Raw genomic sequence first — 20481 nt, 5'->3', positions numbered from 1 at the left:
TGAAGAGATGAATGGCTTTAAACTGATTTACCCATTATGCACTATATCCATGTATTAGGCATTACAGAGTACCCCATTAATACATTCAAACTTTACATTTCTGTGTACCACTTAAAGTTTTTTTAAGTTAAACTAAGAAATAAGCATGAATCACTTCAATAGCTTGAATGATCTCATTTGTAAATCAACAACATTTATTATGTCTATTCTCTATTCAATAGATTTAAATGTCAATGTATTGATCGGGAATTTGACCAATATTTGATTCTTATTGCTAAAGAGAAATGCCACTCTTCCTGTTCAACTCATCACATAAGCTTATTTGCATAGACTAGTCTTTGGATGCATCAGGGAATGTTTGCATTTTAGCCAAATTATTGTTGGTGCCATGTCTATATGATGACAAGCATACTGAGGAAGAATTTTGAAAAAGGTTATTCATATGATACTTTTATATTTTATGTTGAAAATTTGAACAGTTGACTAACGCTTACTTTTTCTTATGATGTTTGATGTTGAGTATCCAGTTATGAAGTCCTTCCTTCTAGACAGAGCTGAGGATAGAGACGATGTTCCGGATTATTCTAATCACTACACCTTCCATTACTAGCAGTAATCCAAAAATAAGCAAGGTTGCATCAAAGGAAGATTTTTTTGTGTGTCAATTATCTGAATGATTGAACAATTTTTCATTTCAGTGTAGACATACATGTTATTTTCTGAGAACACAAAGAGTAGCATTCTTGAAAAGAAAACTATTAATAGTTAACATACATTTTTCCCCAAATGCCCTTTGGAAGTGCTACACTGAAATATCTACATATCTAAATCTCCCAATGAACACAGCACAGTAGTAAGAAGTCCTAATCTGAAGTCAGGCACATGCATTTGAATTCCCTCCCTATCATTTCCTAGTGTGAACTTGAACACAGTATTTAATCTTTCTGTTTCTCAATCATCAGTGGACTCTTAATAGAAATCTCTTTTTAATTGAACATTAATAACTTAGGAAGCAAAGTTAATAAGAATCACATGAAATAAAACCAATTTGGTATTTTTATTTATCAGAGAAACAAATCCAAAATGTGTTTATTGATTCAAAATTAAGAATGGAAGCACAGATCTAATGTAATGAGTTCACAGAGCACATGCACACATAGAGCCGTTTATATTTTAACCAGTTGAAATGGTGACAACATAGAGAGGAAAAAGCAGAACAGACTCAGAAACATGCACCAAAGTGCAAACCATACAGGAAAAATAGAGCAAGAGCTAGAGAACAAACAGCAAAAAGCAGAGGCTTAAAAAAATTTACAAATAAAAAATTATTGGGGAGATAAGTTTGTTGTGTTAGAAGCCAAAGTGTAAGATAAAAGATAAAAGCAGAAAAACAATTATAGAAGGAAAAGTAGCACAAGTCAACACTAAAATAGGACCTGAAGAGAAAAGAAAACATCATTTCTACTTTACCTCCATAAACTTAAAGTCTCGGTTTTATATTCTATCAGAAAGCCACCAAAAATGTTTAAAGTCACGTTGCGAGATTACAGCAGTCATATTTGATACTTGCTCATCTGTTTGGGGTTGGGAAGTCCAAGACTGTGATCTGATAAGAAGTTGCATACCTGACATTATCAACATACCACTAAAGAATTGTATAAAAGTAACCTGTGTATACATTTACCCAGGTTAAAAAGATGTAATAATTTAAGTAAAATAACCTATATCCTACACTGATAATGTTTTTACATTTTCTTTTTCAGATTTCCTTTATTTCTACAGTTTTAACAACTCTGATTCTCGGAATTGTAATAACAAGGGTAGTGTCATTGGGTCCACACATGTAAGTTTTGTGGTTACATTTGTTAGTCTTTGACTTATAGCCTCCATATAAATAGATAGGTGACAGAAATACCTTTGGTATTTGAAAAAATAGGAGATTATCATTACAGATAAGTAAATGTGCATTTTTTCCATGATACTCTTTGATGCTGAAGGGATCAAAGAAAGTTTACTTAACATTTTAATGACCAGCCTTAACAATTAGAATAAGGAAGAGATTTTGGAAGAGTGAGAGCAGGAACCAAGTAGAGTTGAGTTTATTCTTAACAAAATTTCATCAGTCTAGACCAAAATGAGAAGGATAAAGAAGCCAGCATAGCCAGGCTTGATGCTGCATACCTGTAATCTCAGCATTCAGGAGCCTGAGGCAGGAAGATCCATTGTTCAAGGCTACCCTGGGCTATGTAGTGACACCTCAACTCAAAACAAAAAACAGACAAAAATAATGTGTGTTTTTCTCCTACTCTCTAATTCTACAATTAATTGTAGTCATTTTGAAAGCTGCCCTTCATTCTCCTCTAAGATTTTATTAATTATTTCTTGTTAAAATGCTTTATCCTTTAACTAATGGTGATACTTGGCACTGGTATTTATTTGTTTTAAAAATTGATGAAGTAAAACATTAGCAACTTGGTATTGGTTCCCAAATTGTAAAAATGTTACTCTCCTTGAACTTTAAAAGTGTGTGTGCTGCTAATCTAATCTACAGTTTTTATGCTTTACTTCACATAGCTTCACCAGGTAAGGATGGGTAACTTATATTCATAGGGCCAAGAATACAGTGGAATTAAACCAGCTCAAACTGGCTTTAAACACTGGATTTACACAATGCATAATAAATACTTTTTAATAAATTAATAATTCATTAGGAGTTTCCATGGCACCTTGAATATTTTCTCTATACTAAATAAGACAAAGTAAAATTAATTTAAGACATAATGTCGAGCAATGCAAGAATATTGGGTCTTCAATGAATGGTATCTGTGAGTAAAAAAAGCAAGAAGGAAACCTGATGAATAGCTCTAATTGATAATGCAGTTCACGAGATAATTTGTTTTCCTTTTTATTAATTATTGCTCTGCAAAATTACTTCCTTTTGAGGTGTATATGCTTGTACAGCTTCTAGCTTACCAGGAAAATACAGAAAATATGCTTCAAGTTAATTTGGAGGAAAACAAGAAATATTTAACTACATTTAATATGGCCTTTTCTTTGTGAAAACAAAGAACTGCTTTTTAGAGTATTTAAATAAAAGGGAGAAAGCATAAACATCAGTCATGTTTATTTTGTCTTCAAATCACTTAATCCTGATCCTACTAATACCTATTTAGTATCTATTAGTTGATTCTATATTCAGCTCTATCTCTCAAAAGCTAAATTTATAGCAACATAAAGCTAATAAGTAGGTTAAATAATATAATAAATAATAATTTGGGTTAATTTTGTTTGTTTGTTTTTTAAAATTTTTGAGGCAGGGTCTCTGTATGTAGCTAAGGCTGGCCTTGAACTCCTGATCCTCCTGCCTCAGTGTTCTGAGTTCTGGGATTACTGGTTTGCATCACCACAACTGGCTTTGGGCTAAAATTTTAATTATATGAGACCAAACTATTTTAATTGAAAGTTTTTATTATGGAAAATGATTCTAAGGAACAAATCATTATGTTATAATAAACAGTCTTATTGATTTGGTATACATAGAACTGCAAAACAATATTGAGGGGAGGGGAAATATAGGAAGTAAATTAGGAAAATGAGTAAGTAAATAAATTAATCCTCAATTGTGCTCCAGGAAAATAATGTAAAGCAATGATTTCCAACTCTGACTTCATGCTGGAGTCATGGGAATAGCTTTAAAAACTATTGTCAATCACCTTAAGGGGAGTAAGAAAGAAGGTAGAAAGGAGAAACATGGAGGAGATGAACCAATTTAGGATATAATGTATATATATATATAGAAATGTCATAATGAAACTCCTGGTATGGCTATCTGAAAAAATAATAATAAATGAATAAAATAAAATCAGCAAAAAAACCCTATTTTTGCCTGGGCCCACCTGCAGAGATCCTGACAGCACTGATATATGAGCCAGGCAATTGGATTTATTTTTTAACAGCTAATGATTCTGTGAATAAGGGTCTAGACCTTTTGGTTTAAAAAGATTAAAATCATGAGTATATACCAACCAACACATCATTTCTAAAATTAAGTCAGAGGTTTTGTTATCTTACTTACTGATTTGTGATGATTTTCCATGATTCATCTTCCACTAATTTTTTTCAGTATTTTTATGTACAAAATGTCATGTGAGATACTGTCTTGAATACAAAGAGAAATAGAGTATCTCTGTTCTCAAGGGACTCAGTTTAGCAAAGAAGATAAAGCTGTACAAATGACTATCAGATGAATAGGACAGTTTGACACAGAGGAAAAAGGAAGGGGAGTTCTCTTCCTGGTGGGGTTAAATGAATTGATTTTGCAGCCAAAAATCTATTTATTTTGATGGTAAACAAAATGTGGCTTATGTCATCTTCTACTGGTATTATGATATTTTATCTGAGCCTTTGAAATTTTTCTAATGACAGGGATTATTTACTTAACTCTTCCAATATTTAGATGTTAAAGAAGTGTGCTTTTTTAATACTGTGCTACCTTTTGTTTCTGTTTGCACACTAATGCAAACAACTTCTGTGTGTCCCTGTTTACAATCAGGCTAATTAAACCCCATGTTCAGGGGTTGGCACAGTTGCTAGTCAAGCAGGCTTCTTTCTGAAAATATGACAGCCACAAATGCTAATAACCTTTAAAACATGAAAAATTCAATACACCATGTGTGTTTTTCCTCGTTTTGGGTTCAGATGAATGATCAGAAAAGCTACGGGTTTTTTTTATAGGGCTTTTAAAGCAGTATTTGAAAAGGATCTTTAAACTCACTATCAGGAAAGAGGAAGGTCTGTAATGGCCTCTGGTATTGACCTTGTTACTATGGAAACACCTTTTTAGTAGTTGTGTTTTAAAAATAAAACATAATTCAATTTTCTTTTCCATAACTCATAAGGCCATAAATTCTGCTTTTTTGATATGATTTAAAACATCTCACAGTCCAATGACTTTCAGTTCTTTTTGGAAATTATGTTTCTTTATTGTATTTTCTAACCTTTTGCTTTCTAAAACCTGAGGTGAAAGCCAATTTAATTGTGCTGCAGAAAGTGTGCAAGTATAAAAATTCAATAACACAGTTCTACTATTTTTTCTAGTTAGAATAAAAGGCATCATTGTTACAAAAACCACCATTCGGGGGTGTCTCATTGATATTTGATTTTTTTATATAATCAAAATAGAAACAATAACTTGAAATCAAAATTTAAAACTATTTTCTCTGCATATGACAACTCTTTTACAGTGTTTTAATAAATAATGTGGTATTCTAAATCTAGTCACAGTGTGTCTACACTTTTATCTTCCCCAAAGATCTCAATACATATTCCTTTCTTTACTTATATGTATCCTAGCCCTGATATTCTAAAATTTAATGTTATGTATAAAGACTTGGGGGGGGTGCTAAAGAAAGAATCAGAAAAAAAATGGGTAAAGATAGAAGGAAGAGTACATGATTAAGGAAGGGAATGATTAGTTCCAACAAATACCAACTATTGAATCTTTTGAAGATAATGAAATCATTGCTTTTTTGTTGTAAATGATAAGCTCAGAACTGTTAACTGGTTGAAACAAAAGAGAGTCCACTGACTCTCTATAAAGTTCAACTATAAAGTTCAAGATTAGTTCTTTTACTGGCTATGGTTAGATTGAGGAGCTCAGTTAATGAAATGAGAGGCAGCTTTTCTTTTTTCATCTCTTCACTCTGCTTCTTATTTTGACTCTGGTTTCTGAAAAGCTTTCCTCACTGTGATAAGATGGCAGTAGCAGTCTCAACTTATATCCATTCAGATCCAAGTCCAGACAAATAGAAAGAGCTTCCTCTTTTAGGGTACCACCAACCTCACTCCCAGGATTAGTTCTAGTTGGCTCTAATGAAGATCTATAATGATCCCAGACCCAACATTTGGTCCTATATTGAGTTTTCTGTCTATGTTTAGGTTACACATGCCCACTCTTGGAGCTAATATAGGATCAATTAATGCAGCTGGACTAAGAGTATAAAAATGGGTGATTCCAAAAGAAATCAAGGCAGGGATGACAAGAGGAAGAGGAGTAGCCATTGTTTTATGCAAACTATAGATATTCCCATCAGATGTTATGAGTTTGAATCAAATGGTGTCGTTAGAAGACAGCTCCAAGAAAATGAAGATTTAAGTGAATGAAAGAAAAATGATTTGGCAAGTCCTCCCCCTTTTCCCTCTTCCTTCTCCTCCTTTGATGAAAAGAGTCAATGAATGGAAGTAATATGAGAACAATGGCTTGAGGGTAAGCTCTAAAAGATACATTTTTCTTTTCTTTTTCTTTTTTTTTAACCATGGAGGATATTGTTATAGATCAAGTCTAAAGATTGAGGCAAAAGTCCCCCATGAATTGGTGAAAGGTGGAATTTAGGATTTTGTTAGGGTGGTCCTTGGAAAGGAGCTAGGATATTTCTTCTTCTTGAAACAGTAGGGTAAAAGAATATGGAGAGGAAAAATGCATTCATTCCGAAGATCACAGTAGAGAATTTGAGTGTTCACACCCAGGAGTCTCTCCTCTTTCAAAGATGAGATTATTATCTGAGTGTGACAGACAGGAGTAGATTCAGAAATTTAATATTTAGTTGGTTAAATTTGGAGCCTTCACCATAGGAAATGAGATGGGATCTACACACAAGAATCAGGTAATCATATTATTTGTTAAATTGTGTTTATTCATCTTTAATGCATTTTAATAGGTGGGTATTTTATGAAATCATATTGTCAGCACCCTAAGAACAGAGATTATACCTGCTTTTTCACACCATACATCCCATATTTAGCAGAGTATGGTGGAATTAGAATCCGGCAAAGAATTGTTGGATGCTCAGTTGGACACACAAATGAATCCATATGCCTTATGGGTTTAGTCTATTCGATTTGAGGATTAACTGACCAAAATTTTGAAGTAATGAGACAATGAAAATTGTCTTGAGGTAATAAAAATTCCATGTAAAAACATCTACTGTCAAAGAAAACTTACCTAAGGCTACTTTCAATGCTAGCAAAATTTGCTGACTTGTTTGCTAAGATACCATTGGACTTCAGGTTGTGCAGCAGTATTATATCTAGTGGCATGCTTTGACAGACTGCCCTCATGACGCAACATAGAAAACTATTGTTTAACTTGAGTCGACACAAAAAGAGGAAAAACATCTGTATGTGCCTATGGAGGATTAATACAATCATTGCACCAGAGTAGTGGGAGAACAGCCAACGGTGTTCAATGTTAACTCCTCATTTCACTTAGCATCAGTTATTTTTGTAAATGGCTGCCCTTATAAGGTTTATCATCTCTTCGTTATTGAGTCAAAAGCTAGACTTGTCTCTGGTACAGATTCACAACAAAAATGAGTAGCCTGTTCTTCAAGCCAGTAAGAATTTATTAAACATCTAATTGATGTCAGTCACTTTTTTATGTGTCAGGTTGCAGAGGAATGAAAGCACAGTCTTTGATCTTAGGTCTCAGGTTATGGAATAGACATATGAAAGGCAACCTAAATATAATATGTAACAGAATTATGTGCAGATGCCATGGAAACAAAGGAAGTCCAACCTGGGCAGGCAGATAATATGTCAGGATTAGACAGTATGTGATCTTCTTGAAAAACCACTCAGGCATTTTGGGAGTCAAAAAGAGAGGTAGGGGAAATGACAGAGAGAGGTTGGAAGCTACTGTTGATAGAAATATGTGAGACCTAGGAATGTGAGATATGTAACAGCAGAAGGTCAAGGTTCTAACATTAAGGGGAATATGGAGAGAAGTAATACATTGTAATTGGTTGGGACTGCCATATAAAAATAAATATGTTTTATTACTTCCTATACACTTTGCTTCTCCACCCCTACTGTGTTAAGCTAGGGCTTCCTGTTACCTCCTTATATCGGATCCCTGCTATCCAGAATTCATTGACAATTTTCTCAAAAACTCTACCTTTATTTTCTGTTGCTCCTCAAGTATATTTTATATGGTTTCAATCAGAAAGTTTGTCTAAGACATAATAGCAAATGAGCTTAGAGAGTTTGGCAGAGATCAAGACAAAGGAAAAAGTTTTGTGCAGTGGTAAGAAACTTGACTTTGTTCTTTAGTTGATAGGCACTGACTCCTTAAGCAGAAGGGTGGCCAGATCAAGTCTCCATTTTAATTGGACTTCTTTTGCAGCAGAGGTGAGGACAGATGGGAGTACAGAAACCTGGAAGGAAGCTGTCTGTCTATAGCAAGTGTCAGATAAAAGACAAGTGTAACAGTATAAGGGCAAAGTTGTTAGAAATGAAGAGGAGGGGGAAAACCTAGTAATTTTAGACTGGTTACATCAGTAAGACCTATATTTGAGGGGACTAAGAGATCAACAGTTCCCTAGGGTGACAGGTGACATTACGGTTTCCAGCTTAGATAAACAGATTGGTTCAGAGAATACCACCAAAAGGAAAAAATACAAGTTTACTCAGTTGGCTATTTAATAGAGGTATAAGCAGGGTGCTGTAGAAATGTAGAAGATGTGACTTTGTTTTAAGTCATTTACAAGGAGACGAGAGGAAGCACATGAGGGAAGCATATAGTAAGTTTTTAATATTTGATAATCTTCATTTTGTGAACCCTTGGAGGGAGGGAGGAGGTGAAAAAGGAGTAGAACTCTTCCAGAGTTTTGGAAATGCCACTCTGGAACTGGGAGTGTGAACAGGACTGTACAGGGATAGTCTATAAGATAAAACAAGGGACTAGGTGTGGTGGTACAGCTACTTGGAAGAGAGAGGCAGAGGATCATGAGTTTGAAGCCAGCTTGGGCAAAGTTAGCAAGACCCTTTCTCAAAAACAAAATGCTGGGAGCATAGCTAAAGTGGTGGAGCCAAATGCAAGGCCCTGGGCTCAAACCCCAGTACCACAAAAAAGATAAAGCAAAGGAAACCCAAGAAGAACCTTCATGAAAATAATTATCTGGAGGGCATATCAGAAATTACATTTGTTTTTAATATAAATACACATTATATTTTGATTCTATTTTGTGGAAAGACACAATAAAGACCATAGCAATAGCCATAATTCTAACAATTTTTCATTACATTAAAAACATTAGGCTGGATGTGGTGGCACACTGTCAATGCAGAGACAGGAGGACTGTGGGTTTGAGGCCAGTCCCAGCTACACAGCAAAACCTTGTCTTAAAATGAAGAGAAAAAAAATAAGTAAAACCCTACTCCTTCCACCTATACTCTTCCCAATTACTCCAAACCAACAATAAGCATAGTTTACAGTTTTTAAAGAATTGACAGAGGAATTGGAGACAATAGAAGAAAAACAAAACAATAGATGTCAATAAAATAAAAAGAAGTTGGTGTCCCAAATGGCAAAAAAATAAGTATTTGAGATAGTTATGCTACTAAAATTTTATATAATTCATATTTTTAAAACCAAAGTTATGTTTTGATCAAAAATAGCATAAATTTTGTATAAATTTTAAATCCACTTAAAAAAATGAATCAGTTTTAATGTTTAGAGCAAGTCCCAAGAAGAATTGTCCTCAACAGGTTCATGTAAACCACAGTTGCACATAGAATGCAAGTGAGCTGGAAGGGAGGAAGTGGCAGAGCCGTCAGCTGATTCTGAGCAGGGGAAGTGGTCACAACTGCTTGTCATCTATAGATTGTGGTGTGGCAGGAAACTATGAGCCATTCAGAGCACTTAAGTGGAACATGTTTCTGGTTGAAGAAGTTAATTATGAAGCACTCACAACAAAAATACAGGCTTTGCCAGGACTGTAGACTTTGGAAGATACCTCTGTTTAGATGAAAAGTTTGGACATGTACCATAGAGAGCTGTGAGGTTGTCTGATCTTCCTGATGCAGAGGTCTAGTGTAAGGCTCCATAGTAATCACCCTGCAGCTTATTTTCATTGGTGTGTGAAGATTGGAGGTTTAATTGATAGGACTTGCTTCCTACTCTGTTATCTTGTTGCTACTTAGCTATTGTGAATATAAGGAAGAGTTTCTATATCAAAATAGGATGAAATGCCTGAATCCAAGAATACAAACTGAGTCAGTTTTACAAAATGAATTTAATGCCACCACATCTCTCCATACCCAGCTCCCCCTTCCTCCCTCCCAAAAAAGGTTTTTAAAATTATACATAGCTGAGGGTGTAGCTCAGTGGTAGAGTTCATTCATTCATGCTTAGCATATGTGAGGCTGACTTTTATCCCCATTCCCAATACATATGTGTGTGTATAAACTATGTTAAATGTCTGATGTCTGTATATTATGTGTGTGTGTGTGTGTGTGTGTGTGTGTGTGTACACACCAGATATTAACACTAACTCAGGAAATAAAACTTTAAAATTAAGTAAAGCCAATATATACAAAAAACTATACACAGTTTATGAGTTTAACTCATAATAAGTTCACTCTCTGTATCAACTTTTTAAAAAGTTACTAATTATAAAACTTGAAAAAATGTTTGTATTGTCCATAACATCACATACACTTCAAGAAAGTGGAAATATTGCTCTTTTGTGGTTAATATGTATCATTTCCAATATCTTACTATTCTAATAAGAAGCTATACAATTCCAAATGCCCCCCAAAAAGCAAGTGTATAACTAAGCATCTGTTTAGATCTCCCCAACCCAGCACTACCAGAGTTTAAAAGAAACTTGTGCTTGCTAGGCAGGCATTCTACCACTTGAGCCACACTCCAGTCCCTTTTTGTTTTAGCTAATTTTCAGATAGGGTTTTCACGATTTTTAACTGGGGACAGTCTTGGCCCTGGATCCTCTTACCTCACTGGGGAACAGCACAGGCTGCGCTTTTTTAGATTTTTGAAATTATTTGTTATGCTAAATCTGCAAATTACTAAAATCCAATCTCTAAATTATCTTAGCTCTTTTCACATGTCATAATTCATGGGAACAAATCACAGTTTTTTAAATTAAATATTACATTTCTCATGTATACTTTTCATTCTTTTTTATTCTTTTCTTCTCCCCTCCCCCTCCTCCCCGTTAACACTTCCTTTCAGGTTTCAGGTTTTTGAACTATTTTATCTGGGTGTCCTGTTTGACTTTTGAATTTGATCATTTTTTAATTTCTTTTCTAAATGCTCAAACATGTGAGATAATCTTTCAGTTTTATTATTTTTCCCTCCCAGAGCTCCTTTCTAAACACATTGACGTGTCAGTTTGCTCCCCTACTGTTACCCTATGGACTTCCTTTTACCTCCTTCTTGTGTTAGATACCTTTTATTCAATGATCTAGCTTCCATTTCTCTTTGCTCTTTTACTGGACCATCCTCTGTAGCTTCCTGGTGGCTCTAAATCTCTCACACACACAGGGTTGTGTGAAATGAATCCACCCTTTCTCATTAGAGCTCCCTTTGCATGGTCGTAACATCTTCCATTCTCAACAGATTAGGCATCCTCTTTCCTTTTCATAAACATGTGTTTCTACTGATGTCTCTTCCATCACTATCCTCTCACCCATGAACTTATCTTCATCGTAAATTCCTTTAGAATATTTAGGTGGGCTCTCGGAAAAGAGAGAGAGAGAAGATAAACGTATGTGACTCATCCACCCATATTTAACTGGATGTCCAAGTTTAACTTTGATCATTGAGTTGCATGAAGAGTTTAAATATAGAGTCAAACATTTTATTTAAAGTGTATTTCCTGCTTTAGGGAAGTTGTTTCTTCTTGCGTGGAGTTTATGCTATGCCACAAAGAATAACAAACAGTCTACTGGAGAAGAATGATTAGATAATTGTCTTCCAAAAATTATTCAATTACATATTGTGGTACTACTTACAAAAACTAAGAAATAGAAACAACCTCAGTGTCCAAAAATTGCTGAGTTCTTTAGAAAATGTGGTACATATATACAATGGAACAATGTTCAGCCATAAAAAAGTGAAATCCCATCATTTGCCACAACATGGATCGAAATGGAAACACTTATGCTAAGTAAAATAAGCCAACACGGAAAGATGAGCACTGTATGATCCCAGTCATATGTGGAATACGAAACAGTTGATCTCACAGAAGTCGAGAGCAGAATGGTGATTATAGAAGCTGGGAAGAGTGGTAGAGCTGCAAAATTACAGTAGGAGAAAAAAATTCTGTGCTCAATTGCACAGTAAAGTAACAAAATAATAACAATAATAATGTACTCTGTGTTTCAAAAAAGCTAGAAGAGAGGACTTTATTTCACAATGAAAGAATAATACATATTTAAGGATTTAGATATGCTTACCCTGAACTGAAAATTACATCATACATACATGTATCAAAACATCACATAGCACCTCACACATATGTGAAACATTTACATGTCAAAGAAAGATATACAGAAAAGTCATCCACTTACTGGATTCTCTACCTGTCAGTTTATAGCTGATGTTACTCTACACTTGATTAACAGAGTAGGAAAGAAAAATAAGTACCATCTGTATTAATACTTAAGTGAAAGCTTTGGGAACAGACTGAAGGAAATGACAAAAACAAGATTTTATCTTGTTTGGCTGAGTATTTCTTTACATAATACAGTAAACTGGGTATGGGTTACTTATTCCTATTCATGCATTCAATGAAAGTTTGATTTGGTAGTCATGAAAAATTAATTTTCCATTACTTTCAAAGAATTTGAAACATACTCACACACTCATGCTTTTATATGTATTGAAGCCACTTTACCTTATGAAGACAAAATGCAGAACCTCCAAATAAGTCTTGAAGCAAAACTATTAAGAAGCTAGTGATTGGCTTTCTAAAAAGATAGTGCAAGGTGTTTAAGAAATTAATTTAAATATCATTGTACTCAATGTTTCATCGCCTTCAAAAAACTATAAATATACTCTTTTATAACTTTTCCCTATAGCTTAATACAAAAATAAGTAATTTTGTCTTTGTAATGTTAACAGAATAAAATCCCTTTGGTAATTGGAAATTTGTGTAATAAACAAATGATAATGTTTGTTTGGCTTTCAAAAGTGACTAGGCCTTGGGACTCAAGTGGTATAGGCCAGCAAGAGTTCAAACCTCTGTACAGGCAAAAAAGGTGATTATAATGTTCTCTAAATTCATCCTACTTAGTTTACATTTCTTCTTGCTTTGTACCAAATAGGGGGAGTTTTTTTAGTTATTGTTTCTTCAAATACTGTCTCTGTGTTCTATCTCTCTCTCTCTCTCTCTCTCTCTCTCTCTCTCTCTCGCTCTCGCTCTCACTCTCTCTCTCTCTCCCTCTCTCTCTCCCTCCCCTCCTTCTGGGACTCACACAGTGTATATATTGTTCCACTGCATAACATCCCACAGGGTCCTCTGATTCTGCTCACTTTTCTTCAATCTTGTTTCTTTCTGTTCTCAGACTTCAGGAGATATGCTCAGATCTGTGTTGGAATCTTTCTGGCAAATTTTTTATTTCAGTTATTGTATCTTTCTGATCCAGAAATTATTTTTTGTCTCTCTTTAAATTTTCTACTTTTTTATTGATATTTTCATTTTGTTCACACATCATTTTCTTGAGTTTGTCCACATCATCCTTTGGTTCTTTAATTATGTTTAAAATACTTGTTTTAAAGTCTTTGTCAAGTAGATCTGTCATTAGAATTTTCCACAGATAATTTCTGTTGATTTTCCCCTTTATTTATTTATGTATTATCATAATTATTAATTTTTGGCAGTACTGGGATTTGAACTCAGGGCCTCATGCTTGCTAGGCAGATGCTCTACCACTTGAACCAGTCCTCTAGCTTTTTTCCCTTTAAATAGGTGATTCTTTATGGTTTCTTTGTATGCCTTGTGATTCTTTATGCCGAAACCTGGACATTTATATATAATAATGTGATAAATCTGGAAGTAATATTTTCCCCTTACCCAAAAGTTGCTGTATTTTGTTATTAGTATTGATTTTTTTGTTATTGTAGACTGTATCTGTGCCAAGCATTAGCCTAAGATGTCAAATTACAGTTTTGTCAGGTCTTTTCTGAGTCTATCCCTTTCCATGAGCATGTGATCACTTTCTAATTTTCCCTTATATGCACTTACTTCTTAAGTTCCTAGTGTTTAATTCTGACTTTCAAAAGGAAAAACTGAAACATGAAGAGGTGGTAGGGTCCTAGCTCTTTAAATCTCTTGGAAGTCACTTCAGACAGAAGGGGAGCAATTTGCAATAAGGGAGGCAGGTGTAGTAAAAATGGCTGCCCACCTTCCTGTCTGCATTTTTGTGATCAGAAGCAGCAATCAGCAGTCTGAACACAGAACCCCCATATTTGGATGACAGGGTACATTTTGCCCACCCTGCCTCCCACAAGCTGCATGCAAGCTCTTCCTAAAACATGTATGTGGCTCCCTGCCACAGGGCTGGGTGTAGGAATTTAGTGGACAGTTGTTATGTAGGTGGGAAACATATTCCAGATGCTTTCTATTATCCCACCTTTCCAGAAACCCTCATTCATTATTTTGATTTACTTTTTATGTTGTTCTGAGTTGTATATACTTATCTGATCTCATTTATCTAGATGAGAAAATAGAATCTTTTTTATTAGTACATATTAGTACTTTTCTTGCCCAAGGTCCCTTCTTTCTGGAAGATAAAAAGAACTTTGTATGCCCTTGCACCCAACATTAATGACAACACAAGGAAAGGAAGAAAGAAGAGGTGTATCTCACCTGACATGGATTGTTCACTCTTTCATTTTCTCATTTAACTCTTATGTCAGATACAGAAAATATAATTATATTGTCATTGTTTTATAGAAGAGAAGATTGCTTTCACTAAGTAATCTACTAGTAAATGATATGGTCAAAATTTAAATCCAAGTATGTCTGGCCCCAAAGTCCACATTTTTTTTCATATTCCATATGGGATTTCCTTGTTAAGAGAAAGTTTGTTCATTGTTATTTTTATTGATGATATCAATCACTGTTTGGTCTTTATCCAACAAGTAATCATATTAAACGCATGAAGCAGGTGGGAACCAACTGAGGGTAAATAGCTGTTGCATTCATCAGCAAGTAACATTGACACTCACTGAAGAGACAATATTGACCCCAGTGGGCTAATTTCAGAACTCCCAGCTCCCATTAGATAGTCCAGGCATACACCAGTAAATGTGGGTGATTTTGCTTTTTCAGGGAAATGAACTTCAACAGAAGAATATAAAGAAAAGTAAATTACAGAGTAGTTCTTATTTTGGGGTTCATCTTAACCCCTTTGTACAAAAGAAATATTTCTGAAGAGTTCATTAATATATTTGATTTTGAATGGACCTTCAAAAACAATCCCCTGTTAACAGGTAACTTATTTCAAATTATTCTTTAAAATAAAAGGAAAGCACTTACACCCTAACTAAATTATTTAACAATGAATTAATTTATTCATATATTATTTAAATATGACTCCCATGTATTTTTACGTCCATTCATAAAGACATTTTCAATTTGCTTCACCCAGTTTATCGGGTTTTTGTTTGTTGGCAAATTCTCAAATATCCATGGTTCTTCAGAAGTTAACAAAGTGTTTCCCAAATTTAGCTAATATTGACAACAGAGCAGTGAATATCTTAAATGTATTCTCCTGTGTACATGTGCATTTCCCCAACCTGGGAAAAAGGGAAAGACTGTAAGTCTTGATGACCTTCACCTCGCTTAGAAAACACCAAATTCTTCTGCACAACAATTTATCAATATTAGTGTGGTTGAATTGGGGGAGAAAAACTCTATTTCATTTGAGTTTTCTAATTATTAAACAGGGTAAGCAACGTTTTGCTCCTTTCTATCAGTTGACTCTTTCCATTGCTCATTGGACTACATTTTTCTTATGGATTTGCAAAAATATTTAATATACATTGGATAATAATCCCTTTATTGATTATGTATAGGACCAATCTCATCTGCCAGTTTTTAGTTTATTTTTGTATTTTTAACTGTGTACATGGATTGTTTTATTTCACAAAAGTATATCTCTATATTTATTTGTGTTTTTCAATACAAGTATGACATGATGGTAAGATCGTACACTTTTCTAATATAGTTTTTGTTGTAACCATTATTTTTTTTAAATGTTAGCTTTTACATCAACCTTATTGGTTTTTTGCATATTGAATGTGGGTCCAGTAATTTACAGAATAATTCTTATAAATTCCAATCATTGGTGTCCCTTAAATTTTCTATGCACATAATTACACAATTCACAAATAATCTATGGCTTTCCAATGATTACAGAACTTATTGCTTATTTTATTGAGTTAGCAAGGAATTTCAGAAATGTATTCTGCAAGCAGTGATATTTAACACCCTTATCAAGTTTCTTCTTTTAATTATGAAATTTCTAACTTTTCACTTTTAGAAGTGTCATTTGTTATAGACGTTCTTGTAGATATTTCTTATCAGGCTAAGAAAGCTTTATTTTATTAACAGCTTGTTTTTTGCATGTTTATCAAAATAAATACTGCATTTGTATGCTTTAAATAGTTCTAGGCTGCTTTTCTCCATTAATCTGTTAATGTGGTAAACTATATTAATAGGTGTTTCTGTTACTAATGTACCATTGCATTTATTTGAAAATCTCTTTGTAGTGCTGTTTTTCATCTTATTAATTGCTTCATTTGATTGCATTTGTTCATATTTCATTTTATATTTAACTTCTATGGTATAAAAGTCAGAAGATAATAACTTCATTTTTTTTGTAGTTAGCATTGGGGTTTGAACTCAAGGCCTAATGCCTGCAAGACAGACGCTCTTACTGCCTGAGCCACTCCCTGTTTGGTTGGTTGGTTGATTGGTTGTGACGGGCTTTTCATTTGCTCAGGCTAGCTTTAAACTACAATTCTCCTGATCTCTGCCTCCTGAGTAGCTAGGATTACAGGTGTGATAACTTCACTTTTTCACCTAGATTAGGTCTCTCTCTCTGTCTCTCTCTCTCTCTCTCTCTCTCTCTCTGTCTCTCTCTCTTTCCCCCATCTCTCTCTAACGTGCTCTTGCTTTCTCTCTTCTATATCAATATCTTTCTTTCTCTTTCCCAATATTTCTTCTTTCTGTTAGTACTGCCTGATCTAAATCATTTTCTGAGGATGATAAACAAAGTGTGTATATTTTCCATATTAACACTGGAATTTTACAGTTATACTGCTTTTAAAGTTGACTGCAGTAAGAGCAGTATAGGCAGCAGGTGGCAGCAGCTCCTACTCAAAGAACTGGAATTGGAGTGGGTCCTGTAACAGTTGGAAGCCTCCCTTGTAAACTAGATGAAATATAAAGTTCCTTCTGTCTGTAACTGCTGCTCATTTCATATAAGGAAAGAAAGATGATACAATGTATAAATTCCACAAAATTTGACAAAACATAAAGGACTCTTGTGTCTTTTATACATAATGAATAAGAAACTTATGAACATTGGATTTTAATCTTCAGAATTCCTCTTGTTTATTTAATTCCCCCTCAGTGCCTTCTCGCTTTCTAGGATGCCCCCCACTTCTAAAGCCACATGTTCTTCTGGGTCTCACTCAAGCCTTTCTTTTCTAAAGAAGTTGACCATAATTTTAGAACTTTTGCTACTTTTCTATTAAGTAATAGTGGGTATTAACAAAAATATTAGTAAATAGTGATGGTAAAACCAATGACCATATATTGAAATGTACCCTGTTATAGTCTTCTGGAAGATGTACACATTTTATCTACAAAATAATTCAATGAATGAGGTACTACTGTTATCCTCATTTTGCAGATATAGAAACGGAAGCACAAAAGTATCAAGTAACTTCCCTATGGACTCTCAGCTAATAAATAGAAGAGGCCAGAAGAACAACATAGGCTACCTATCTGAGCTTGGAGTCTGTACTGTTTATCATGACTGGGAAGTCAAGTGTTAATTAGACCAGTGACTGGAGAGAAGAGTGCTAATTAGGGAGACCATGACTGTGGAGGACAGAGTTAATTAGGTAGACCAATCCATGCTTATACTGAATATTTTAATTCTACTAGGCTATCAGCTGTTTTGAGCTATTTAAAGTGTATATTGAGTCGAGTGTGATGAAGCATACCTTCAATTCCAGTACTTGGGTAGCAGAGGCAGTAGGATTATCAGTTCAAATCCAGCTTGTGCTACACAGCCGGACTCTGTCTCATGAATGAATGAATGAATGAATGAAATGCATACATTTTCAAAATTCCTTTTGAGAAGGTGAATCTGCAGATGGAAATTTGAGAGCACTGACACAGTTCAGCATGGAACATATATTGCATGGAACACACCAAGAAGATAAATTTCAAGTTTTTAACCATCCAGAGACTGACTTTCCTAATGCGTTAAATGATGATAATAAAACTAAAACGTTATTGTAAAACTTAAATTAGATAACACAACAGCACTGCCAAGACATAGCCAGCATGTCCTCAACCCATACTACCTCCTATCTACCTCCCTCAGTAAACTGCAGTGCCAACTATATTTCCTTTAGGTAGGTTGAACCTGAAAATCTGAAGAGGGGCATAATGGGTAATTATTACACATTATTAATTTGATATCTCCCTCAATGAGTATTTCAATTGAGTGCATAATAAGTGTTTGTTGTTAAACTGAGCAAATAAATTCACAAAATTACATAGTGGACATTTTACATATGTAAAAACAGGATGTGTTTGAGTATTCAAAATGTATTTTTGAGGATGGGTTAAAATAACATTGCTTTTCCTATGAAATTTATGTATGATTAAATAAGAATAAAAGGCAGGGAATGGTGGCTTACACCTATGATCCTAACTACTAAGAAGGTGGAGATCGGGAATATCATGCTTCAAAGCCAGCTTGGGCAAAATTTTTGAGAGTCCCCATCTCAACCTATAGGTGGGCACAGTGGCGCACACCTGTCATCTCAGCTGTACAGGAGGCATAAATAGGAGGATCATGGTCCAGTCCAACATGGCCATAAATATGAAAACTTATTCTAAAAACAACTGAAGGAAAAAGTGTTGGGAGTGTGGTTCAAGTGGTACAGAGCCTGCCTTACAAGCACAAGGCCCTGAGTTCAAACCCTACTACCATTACTAAGAGAAGAAAAACAAAAGGAAGATTAATGATAGCTTGTTATTAATTTCTGGCTTAAAGATACCCATTTTTATTTGTGAAACCATTTCTTGTCCTCCGATATAATTGTGATTTTATTTGTTTAAAAATTCATTAAATTACCTGCTTTTTTTTTTAGACCCAAAACAGAAGATGCCTGGGTATTTGCAAAGCCCAATGCCATCCAGGCAGTTGGGGTTATGTCTTTTGGTGAGTTCATGTTTCATGGCCCTTTCCCAATATGGGCTCATTTGTCCCAGGAAAAAGTGCTGTTTCATATACATGTCTGCACAGCAGATGTCCTAAGTTTTAGGCTTCCTATTAGCAGCATACAATCTAGTTTGTGCCAATATAAAATTGACTCAAACTTTTCTCACTCATCAATAAAATTTATTTCAATTTGGGAAAATCTGTTTCTTATGCAGAAAACTCATTGCAGTTTTCTTGCTCCTTAGCTTGGAAATCCAGCAAGTGTTATGGACTTCTTCAAAGCTTTGTGCACAAAGTATTAAGAACTGGCTAGATGTCTAAAGCTGCTCTATGTCCCAGATGATAAAAGATGTTGTGCACTGATAATTACGGTGTTTAGATTTTTCCTTAAGAAGGGAAGGGTCATAAGGAAGGGGAAATGGGAGAGGAAGTTGCATAGGCCTGTCTTATATCAACAGTGATGTGATGATACCACACATACTTGATGTGAAAGAAGTTTCTCATTGATAGACCTATCAGGAAACACTTTTCTGGCACATTTAATAAATCAATATATTTGAGCTAATTGAAATTCTAAAGCAGCATGCATGTTTAAATTTTCAGAATGGAAAATAATGATGCTTTCTTTAGTAATGCCTTCCTTTTTGTATTTCAGCATTTATTTGCCATCATAACTGCTTCTTGGTCTATGGCTCTCTGGAGGAACCTACGGTTGCTAAGTGGTCTCATACCATCCATATGTCCATCTCGGTTTCTGTATTTATCTCTACGCTCTTTGCTACGTGTGGATATTTGACTTTTACTGGCTTCACCCAAGGTAAAATGAGAGGTTCAGTAACATCATATTTTGGTGCGCATGTGGATTGGTACCAGTATACCCCATGTGCTGCTCAGTTGGACTACAAGTTGGTCCAGGGTTCTATTCCAGTCACTCTTCCATCCATTCTCTGCTCTACCCTCATCCTCCCTATGTTCTGTTTCCTAATTTTTCTCTTCTTATACTACTAAATTTAGTTCTGTAATCCATATTCTCTTCTTTGGGCTTTCACTTCTAAGTGGCAGTCCTCCCCCAACACACTACACTTTCACCTACAAAGATACCAATGGCTTCCCAATGTCAAAGCTAAAACCATTCTTGGTTCTGGTTCTTCTGATCCTTTCTGAGGTACTTAAGAGCATTGAACAACCTTTCTTGGCTCCAATTTTCTT

At 34.7% G+C, this 20481-nt stretch overlaps 1 protein-coding gene across 1 annotated transcript in view; it reads left to right on the top strand.

Moving 5' to 3' along the window:
• Slc38a11 (solute carrier family 38 member 11) overlaps nt 1-20481 on the top strand; it is a 47712-nt gene that overhangs the window by 11943 nt on the left and 15288 nt on the right. The window contains exons 7-9 of the mRNA XM_074069546.1: nt 1764-1843; nt 19202-19272; nt 19928-20089. Of these exons, the coding sequence (XP_073925647.1) occupies nt 1764-1843; nt 19202-19272; nt 19928-20089 (313 nt within the window). The remainder of the gene's footprint in view (nt 1-1763; nt 1844-19201; nt 19273-19927; nt 20090-20481) is intronic.

The sequence above is a fragment of the Castor canadensis genome, chromosome 4 (assembly GCF_047511655.1).
Source record: "Castor canadensis chromosome 4, mCasCan1.hap1v2, whole genome shotgun sequence".
Classification (NCBI taxonomy): Eukaryota; Metazoa; Chordata; class Mammalia; order Rodentia; family Castoridae; genus Castor; species Castor canadensis.
The sequence above is the reverse complement of the archived record's forward strand: the minus strand, read 5'-3'. Positions and strand labels throughout refer to the sequence as shown.